Genomic DNA, 10,049 nt, shown 5'->3' with positions numbered 1-10,049 from the left:
TGTATGATGGTCACTGTGGAGGCATGGCAAGGGATCAGGAAAAGGCACAAATCCTCTCTTTCTGGTTTGTACGGGAGAGATTTATGAGGCCACAAATAGACTAGCCTAAGCTAGAGGTGAAAACAATGATCCATCACTGACTGTAGCCAATTCAATCTGCCCTTAAAGCACTGGGCCATGACAGGGAAGAGACAAAGAGGCCATCCTGATCACAGCTCCCTCACTCACTCAATAAATAATGGCGTTCCTTTATGCATTCCGTATTCCGGAGAGAAAGTTTTTCTGGGAACAGGTCCAACACTATAAAATGTTTAGTATTAGAACAGCATAAAATCCAAGGCAGTCTTGTTTAAAATGTGAGCAGAGGTCTCATCAGGTCCCTTTTGGTGCTTGCATCTGAACGTAGGAGGCCGTTATTCCCTCGGTAAGTGAGAAAGAACGACATTTAGTGAATAAAATCAATTCTACATACTCATTTTTATCTAATACTGGCTATGCGTTGTTGTAAATAGAGTGAAAGAGAGCTGTTCCTGAATCAACTTTCGTCACAAAGTTAAAGGCAGTGAGTGATGGGTGATGTGGTGAAGGATTCTACAGCTTGGGTCCCATCACAATCCAACACATGGTTGTCTTCTTGTTAAACCATAAGACAGGTTTTTCCCCTGACCTGAACCAAGTATTGGACCCCATTTGCCCATGCATTGTTGTCTAATTGGTTTTTAACACCTATAGTTCGTTTGCTTTGGAGCGATGAAGCGATTTCCCCTTGGTTCGGTTTGGTTTCACATCTGGAAAAAACCAAGCGAACCAAAATGTGCTCTTACAAATCACGCAAGAACATTCACCCCTCTTATTGGTTGGATGTGTCTGGGACGGGGGAAAGAAAGTAAATACAGAAAAGAAGCTCCTGTGTAGTGGACGTCTCGATGGTCAAACCAGCTCGTTTCATTTAAATAATCAGAAATTGTTTCGCGAGAGACGTTACTACGTCTGAGACTCGGCTCTGCTCTGCCGCAGTCTGTCTCCAACTTTAGTTTCTGTGTAAGCTGCTACAGTTCGCTGCTCTGCTGCATCTCAGATTGCAAAGTGCATCTGACTACAGGAGACATTAGCTCAGACTTGTAGAGTACACAGTAGGTGCGGTCTGAGGTCAGATCACGTTTTCATTGAAAGCGTGTCCCGAGACCACGTCATCAAGAAGTTCTCAATACATGTTTTTGGTCCACTTTTGGGGCACATCTGATTGCACTCAACTGCCAAAACAAACCGCACCAAGGGGGTAAACGAACTCTACTGATATTCAACCGAACCTAATGAGGCAGGTGTGAAAGTGTCCTTAGTGATTCATGGGAGCAAACATTTTGAAATTGTTCCAGTTTTGAGCAAGAACGCTGTTACCAGCAGCTGCAAACCGGGCTGTAATGTAACCTAAAGGATAACTTATTGGGTTGTGTATGGCCAATTTCGTTTTCGCGAAGGTGCTTTTGGGGCTGTTTCATTTTAACTCAAAAGGATTTTACTCTTTAACAGAAAGGTCTATCTCTGTACAGATCCTTTCTATAATGTTATCAGACACTTAGAATAATAATCAGTTTTTGCCACTGACAACATTATGGATCCTTTCAGAGATAGACCTTTTAATTAAAGAGTACAATCTGTTTTGTTTAACATGAAACAGCCCCAAAATCTCTGGATGAATTTTTTTTTTGTCGACTTTAAATTAAATGTATTTTACAATGTCTGGTGGGTTTGGTGATAGCGATTTCGGGGCTGTTTCTATTGAACAAAAAGGACCTCATGAACATAAACAACAGTAACTACAGTATTTAAGACTATACAACAAAACAATAACAAAATAGACAATAAACCATGGACCAAATAAACATAAATGATAACATCATAAGCCCATCATACACGTCTTTTGCAAGCACAAAGCTCCTTAAGAGCCTTCCAGAAAAGGATCTTACCCTTTCACAAAAAGTTCTATCTCTGTAGGGATCCTTTCTATCCTGGAACAATAAACTAAACATGTCAGTGGCAAAAACAGCACTTTTAGTGGACTAAGTTGAAGGTGAACAATTGCCCAATAACTTAGGTTGCAGCTTGTTTCACCACTACCAACTGCAGTGGTCTAGCTTAATACTGGACCGGTTTCAGAGATTGTTCCTCCCATCAGTCACACACAGATAGATAACTCCCATTTAAAGGTCAGGGAAGCAGCTGTGAGTTGCTCTTGGTGGGTAAGTTCACTTTACGTACAGTACCAGTCAAAGGTTTGGACAAGCTTTCTCAGCACTAGAATGGGAGAGTGTGTCCAAACTTTTGACTGGTACTGTACATTTGCCAAACCAACCACCAAAACATACTGTTTGAAAAAAGCTTCTGATTAAGCATTAATCTTGCCGTTGTGTGTATGGTCTAAGTAATATTCAGTTTTACCCCCTAAAAAAACCTTTCCCCTGAGCCTAAAACTTGGTTTATACTTTCAACACAGTGTTAACAGCATTCCTTCTGTACCTGTGAAATAGGTTTTGATTTCTAGTTCAGTGTCACAATACCATCATATATTGCACCACCACAACACTAGATTTATGTATCATATGTGATGAGGTTGTTGCTTTGTATGTATATATTTATATATATATATATATATATATTTATATTTATATATTTTTACACAACATTTTAAAGTTCCTTACTATTACATTTGCTTATACATAAAATTATATACAATATTTATACCCTGTATAGCAATTCTGGATAGATGTGGATCACATTTCGTTGCTTGTACTTGTGACAGTGCAATGACAATAAAGTTGAATTGAATTGAATAGAGCACTGCTGGGTCACGCATTTACTTGTAGAACAGGAGTTACATTCATGCAACTTCTATGTCTAACTTCTATAGACATTTCACAGGATCCCCCCCCCCCCCCCCGTATTTGCATCTGTGACCCTGTATTTTGGTAGTGGGACAACATTCTGGAGGCTGCGAGGAAGTGGTCAACTAACGTTATTCTTGCAAAACTTTATAATAAGGGTACGAATCATTTAGTTAAGTAATGTTTAACTAATGCATGACTCATATTGATGTATTGCATGAATTAATGCAGGATGTATCAGGAGTTCCTGTTGCTTACCATTAGCAAGTTATCAAGCACCATTAGGGTTGGGTATTGTTTTTTTTGTTCTTTTCAATACTGGTGCTGAAAGGATTTTTACCTAAAAGGTGCCTGAACCGAAATTAAAACAGAAAAAAGAAGAGCACAAAATGACCAATTGATATTAACTAACGGCTTATTTACTGCTAAGGCCATATATTCAAATTCAAATAAATGATTTAAACTTTAATAACAATAACTTATAACAGTAACTTATTTTACCAGTTAATTGCTGTTAAACAACAAAAAGAAGAACCACTTCATGGCAGAAGACAAAGCAACATTGAATGCACCATGAGCTTACAACTTGCAACTAAACGCACCATCTAAGACAATGCCGACTTATTTTAGCTGAACTTTTGTGGAATACAAAAAGGCTGTGGTACTACTAAAACTGCTCACATTTGTTCAAAGTGGTATCTCTGTAGCAACAACATGTAGTGCATTTTTTAGGAAGTGCACATCATCTACAGTGTACTCTATGGCATTGATACAGAAATTCCCCTGGTGTCTGCTCCCCCCTTTAGAGATAAGGGCTACAGCAGCTGCAGCGTGGGCAATAAGGTCCTAATGTCCGTACATTTAATGTAGCATTATCAGCGCCATGGCCAACCCGCAGAAAGCGCACGCTGTGATACATCAGCTTACGTCATATTTACCAAACCCGCAGTTCATCGGGTAATCAGTGCCTTTCTCTGCCCACTAGATTGTAAAATGCGCTGTAGCAAAGCGTTAAGTACGTGTGCTATGATACGGCCAAGTGCAGACTGCACTATTCCCACTGCTGGTGCTACGACGGTTTGAAATGATCCTGCTGCCAGTATTTGTAATGTAGCGAGGAGTTTAACAACTGCTGGAATAGAATGTGAACACTAAGTTGGAGCCAGTAGCCTAACTGTAATATTGCATGGCTGCTTAACCTGCACTGCTTAATGATTCTGTGTTCGCTCAACTGAAAAAGTGTGACCCTTGCTGGGATTTCTGCTGCCATTTCACCAGGAGGCATATGCGAGAAAACATGCTTACGGCTGGTTTACACCTGCTTTTAAGAGACAGAGACTTTTCAACATAAAATAGGGGCGTGCTGTAATAGGAGGTTTTTGTACATACCGTGGAATATCTTATAGTAATATATAATATTAGGCGCACTTTACGCTTCCCCTCCCATCTCTTTATTGAAAACTCCCACTTTCCCCGTGAATGCATTTGCATGACATAGAAAAGCGCTATTTGTCATTTTCAGCTCCCGTGACAGGCAGTCTGTGGTTTTACCTCAGTGCGGCCTGTTTGTACATACCTCGCCATGCTTTTATACACACTTTGCGATAAATATACCACTGAAGTGGGCGCAAAAGCGTACATAAGGCCCTAAGTGAGTTAAAGGGAACTCAATCGGTTTTGACAAAGCCATCTGCTGTGAAAATTCCTGCTTCTGCCTCACAACAGCGGCATCCGCTCTAGACTTCCTGTCTTACATGTCCTTTTACATATAGTAGACAGGAGTGGGGGAAGGGGGTAGAGGATGGAGAACTGAGGGAGGCCTTTTACCACTGGGACCAATTGGAAAAGTTCACTGGCCAGGCAGGATGACAAATACATGCTACACAATACTCAAGGGCAAGCAGTGAGCCAACTATAGAAGCAGGGCAGTGAATACATGTAAAAAGATAACAGGATTGTGGAATACATCTCCAGCAGTTGAGCTTGCCCTTAAGAGGATGATTTCCTAAAGCCTAGTCTCGCTTTGCCAGACCTTCCTCCACGGTACTGCAGAGGACGGTGTGGCTAGTCCATGCAGTCTTCTGGGATGGGAGAAAAACGTGCTGTTGCTTATTGGCATTTCTTCAAACCAATCATGGACAGAGCCACAGTACCTCTGCCAAACAGCCTCGGGAAGGAACTTGTTTTGGTGGAACGTGTACGTTCAAAAGTTGTTTTAGTCATGTAACAAAAAACTCAGATTGGACAGATTCTAGCTAGCTGTCTGGATTAACTTTGTGAAACAGTCAATGTTTAGGTTTAGGTTTCGGCACAAAAATGACTTGGTTGTGTTTAGACACTAACACCAATTAGATAAGTTTAGAAAAAGATTCAGGTTTGGGATAAAATTAGACTCTTCTTCACTTCTGTTTACGCATGTACGCAGAATGTGGCGTAGATCCTTTTGTTCCTTAAAATGCCCATATTATGATATTTTTCTGGGATTTGGGATGTTATCTTGTGTCACTGGTGCTTCCCACACAAACAAACTTGGAAAAAAAACTATCAATGCTGTTTTCAGTGAGATACAAGTATCTGAATGTCCTCTGCCTTCAGTCTCCGGGTGAGCTGTTCAGCACGGCTTTTTTTTGTCACCAGCCAAGACGCGGTGGCTAAACGTAGCACATGCTAGCGCTAGCATGCTTGTTGTCAATGGCAAAACACTGCTACAACACACACTAGTTCACCATAATCTCCAAAAGAACTACTTCCATGTCCCTGTTCTGCAGGTATTCCACAAGTGTCCCTCATTTAGAAGAAGTCTCCCAGCTAATCCTGGCCAAAGTTGGAGAAAGAGTTATCTAGCTGATGTTATCATTACCTAGCTACTGCGCATGTGCGACTCCCAACAAAGATAGTAAAGAAGTGAGATGTCTCACTCTGTAGCTAAAACAAAGACCCAAACACACAGGGTGAAAACAGGATCTGCAGCAATGTGCAGTACAACAAAAATATGGTGTTTTTTGAAAATAAAACCATGCTAACTCATTCTGGTATAGTCTCAAAATACAATTATGAACCTGTTAATGAGCATAATATGGGCGCTTTAATCAACCATATTGATGGCAAGTTCAGGCAAAGAGGACAATAAGTCCTAATTGCTGCTTAAACTAACAACTTATGTGAGCATTTTTTGGGGGAAGGACAGTCTCCACATGTACCTTTCTCTTGTCCTTCTTCTCATCTTTCTTGGTAAAGACGGTATGGACCCACCAGATCTTGGTGAACATGCTGCCGTAGGCGAGGCTGAAACCCAGACCGAGCAGCCAGAGGCGAAACTAGCAGAGGAGAGAAGGAATTAATTTCATTATTAAAGTGATTCACATTTCATATCAGCTACTCAGTCATTCTCCATCTGTAAGCTCTGTTTGAGTTTAATAGCCTTTCAGAAAGGACCTTGAAATAAAAATAACCTCTGTAATGCAGCAGTGATACTGTATCTCCGCCTTTACTGAGGCGGACAAGAATCACAACATGAGCAGACAGAAGAACAGATGAGGGGTTTAGATTTCCTCCCTATTTTAAAGGGAATTGTTTTGGCTCTGATCTCCTCTCTAGGGGAATGACACTTTCATGTGTATGGAGCCGGCAATCCACACGTATACAGTAGAATAGTGACTAAAGGAAATCCACCAATAGAATACCAACAATAACTGTCATGTATTAAAATGTTAACTTGGACTAGACGGGTTTACCAAAAGAAATGTTAACTGGTAATCCTGATTTAAAGGCATTTTCTGGCAAAACAGTGTAATTTCTTTCTATTAAAATGTAAAAATCCAGAATTTTTCACCCCCTGACATGTGAATCACCCCCGTCTTCTATTTGTTCAGTGATGACTAAAGTAGGCCTGGTATTGTGCTCAGTTTTTCTGAGTGGGGGAACAATTGACCAACCACAGCTTTGTAGGCAGGAATAAGAATGGGGACGTCATCCTCCGAGCTCAACATCCATCCTTGTTGAGCACATTCATGCTCTGCAGAGGACGATTTCAAACTAAATTCTGTCACTTTCCACTTGATTTCTAGGAAAAACTTCTGAATACCACAATATGCAGGGTGATGGTAGTTCAATCATAAAATTACTTTTATTTCCTATAAAGAAATAGTTCAACATTTTAGGATATACACTCATTTGCTTCCTTCCATGAGTGAAATCAGAAGATCAGTATCAATATGATATCGGTGTGTAAAGTACAGAGCCTGGCTTTGTCCAAAGTTGAAAAATACACCTTTAGAACTCACTGATCCATTCTCATTGATTCTCCCTTTTAACAAACCAAGCAACAGATCAATAAACAAAATATGATTGCTATAATGATTTTTACATTGTGTGAACAATGACAATTTTTGTATTGCCAATAACGATAATCCTTATTTGCAGGCCTACTTTCCACAGTAAACTGATATTCAGTAGGTTTGAAATCAATTCATTGTGTTTGGAGCAGAATTCAAAGTGTACCTGGCAGACGATGGGGAACTGTCTCCTGTGGACATGAAGGCCATCGATGCCCAGAGGGAAGACAGCAGCCAGCGCCATCATGCAGCCCACGGCAGTCATGTTGTTAAGGTAGGGCTGAGAGTTCTGAATGTACCTGTAGCAAAGGCACGAACACATACTGCTTTTCTAAACATGTATCATGAACAAACAAATTTGAGTTTATATAGCGCTTTTCTAGTCTTAATGACTACTCAAAGCGCTTTTACACAGCACAGGAACCGTTCACCATTCACACACTGTGGCCAAGCCTGCCATACAAGGTGCCACCTGCTCATCAGATAAACACTCACACACATTTACACTGCGTGGCGCAGTATCGGGAGTTCAGTGTTTTACTCAATAACACTTTGGCGTGGAACTGCAGGGCCAGGGATCGAACCACCAACCTTCAATCAGTATGCGACTGCTCTTACCACTTGAGCCACAGCCGCTCCTCCCAATACACACAAACAATACATATGCATTGTACTGAAAGGTGTTATAATAATAGTAGTATAGAATAGAAAGAAAATACCAGAGATTGGCATGGGGAACTTTCCATAAGATCACCTCTCATTGCAAATCAAACCAGCACGAAAAATGTAAACGGAGAGTTTTTTTCTGCTACTACAACTGACGTGGTCAAGCCGTAGCATCACTACGGTTGGCACTGCCATACTCGTTGTGCACATATTAAAAGACTGTCCAGTAAAGTTCACACACAGTGTTTAAAAAGTGCTTTTCTGCAATCTATGCTTTAGTAAGTGTGATTTCTTAATGACTTTAATATTAATGTTTACACCAGGCTCATTTGGCAGTGCTTTATGTTGTCATGGTAATTGCTACATGTCATTGTATTACAAGGCTGGACTGGGCTGTGATTAAAGGAATAAATCATTTCATTGATATAAATTCATGCATCACCTAATTTAATTGATAGAATAAAAGGACAGTTTGTGTTTAATCCATCCAATATTGTGTTAGTCATACAATCATTTGTTTGTCTTTGTATATATATATATATATAGCACAGCTCTAGGTAACCTGATATGGCTTCAAAGCCATTCATCATCATCGGCCAGACAATTGCCGTGGTCCCGAAAAACGCACTTGCCAAATCTGCCATGCTGTTGATTGGTTGCAATACACAGGCCAGCGTAATTAAGTGGCACAGGTGTTTTGGTTATGGATGGCACACTGACTTTAAATACGGTAGATTTATTTGTCGGATATAAATATTCGTTTTTATAATTCATGGGTAGACCTTATTGATTGTTATAACAATTAAATTAAAAAAATATAGCACATATTTAATAAGATAATGTCTCATTTGCAGAGTTGCAGAGTTCAGAAAAATTGTAATACAAAAAACTATTGTCTTAATGTAAATAATCGACTGGGAAAGTTCCATGGTAAAATATTTTCCCAATTCACCTGTAGTGTCTCCACTTAACCCTTGTATGGTATTCATACGGGTCAAATTAACCCATTTCAAATTTTTACAAGAAGAGAAACGGTAGTTAATTTCTTTTCTGAAAATCTGAAAATCAATGGCCTTACCTTATTTTCTGTGATAAACATGTATTCCTGACTCAATTCAGAAAATGATTCTGGATATGACCACTTACGTTGTTTCCATAGTGGATTTTTAACATGAATTATAACCTTATGACAAAAACAAACCACACTTCCATTTTTAATTGTGTTCTAGTAGAGACTGATTGCATTCCCTAAACATATATGTTATCTCAATTGTTTGAAATTTAGATAAAGACAATATTTGCTAATAGATTCTGAAGTAAAATTTTATTTCAGAATGGTTTTTAAAAACCCAAATAAGTTACGGGTCAATTTGATCCAAAGGGTACGAGAGAGTCCCAAAAGTGAAGACAACACAAGAGTTAACATGGCCTGGGGAAGTTGTGGCATCACGGACTTTTCAATACTTTCCACCACTCGGATCTCTTAGGCCTTTATTTATGTAATAGTGTTGAATTTTATGAGACTTGATCAGTTAAAAGAGTTTCTGTTGCAATTTGTGTGGGGTCATGTTGCACAACGCCTATACTATTAGATCTGGTTGTGATTCTGGTTCTGATTCTAAGAGAGGACAGAAAACACTCTTCCTCCTTGTAATGCTTTAATGACGTTTTTAACTCACCTCTCTCTCTTTGTCTCCCCCCTGGCGCACTAAATGCCAAATATCGCAAGAGTATTGTCTCTCTCTCCATAAAGGCCCTACCATGTCATGAACAGTAACATAAACTACATGTGTTATCCAGCTAGTCTTTAGACGCAGTGTGTGTCTGATGTTTGGTGCAACTTCTCTTGATCTTTATCTTTATTGATCAACTTCAAGTAAAGGTGAGCTTTTGTACCTGACATTGCTGTTGTAGATGTTGAAGGTGAGGCAGATGATTCCCAGCAGGATTCCCAACCCAGCAAAAACAGACACGGACACAAAGATCTTCTGGGACAGGTAGCGAAACTCCTCGATGACCACTGTCTGGTCTGCAGGCGGTCCCGAGCCTAGAAAACACAGAGGAGATGATGAGAAAGATGCAGAGACAACACGAAAGAGGTGATGAGTGACAGAGGTGAAGGAACACGTGGTTTTGTTCGGTCCTCTGACACGTGCCATACCACAGT

At 40.0% G+C, this 10,049-nt stretch overlaps 1 protein-coding gene and 1 long non-coding RNA gene across 4 annotated transcripts in view; one reads left to right on the top strand and one right to left on the bottom strand.

The window, feature by feature from the left end:
• Nucleotides 1-4,678, top strand: part of LOC116702129 (uncharacterized) — a 14,616-nt gene extending 9,938 nt beyond the window's left edge. The window contains exon 3 of the long non-coding RNA XR_004335062.1: nucleotides 4,665-4,678. This is a non-coding gene — a long non-coding RNA (uncharacterized LOC116702129). The remainder of the gene's footprint in view (nucleotides 1-4,664) is intronic.
• The window catches only part of gabbr1b (gamma-aminobutyric acid (GABA) B receptor, 1b), a 165,719-nt gene that overhangs the window by 16,921 nt on the left and 138,749 nt on the right, over nucleotides 1-10,049 (bottom strand). For all 3 annotated transcript variants that reach the window (XM_032536196.1, XM_032536197.1, XM_032536198.1), the window contains 3 exons: nucleotides 9,779-9,929; nucleotides 7,383-7,515; nucleotides 6,083-6,199 (listed from right to left, as the gene is read on the bottom strand). In XM_032536196.1, coding sequence (XP_032392087.1) covers nucleotides 6,083-6,199; nucleotides 7,383-7,515; nucleotides 9,779-9,929 — 401 coding nt within the window. The remainder of the gene's footprint in view (nucleotides 1-6,082; nucleotides 6,200-7,382; nucleotides 7,516-9,778; nucleotides 9,930-10,049) is intronic.

This window comes from Etheostoma spectabile, chromosome 14 (assembly GCF_008692095.1).
Source record: "Etheostoma spectabile isolate EspeVRDwgs_2016 chromosome 14, UIUC_Espe_1.0, whole genome shotgun sequence".
NCBI classification, from domain to species: Eukaryota; Metazoa; Chordata; class Actinopteri; order Perciformes; family Percidae; genus Etheostoma; species Etheostoma spectabile.
The sequence above is the reverse complement of the archived record's forward strand: the minus strand, read 5'-3'. Positions and strand labels throughout refer to the sequence as shown.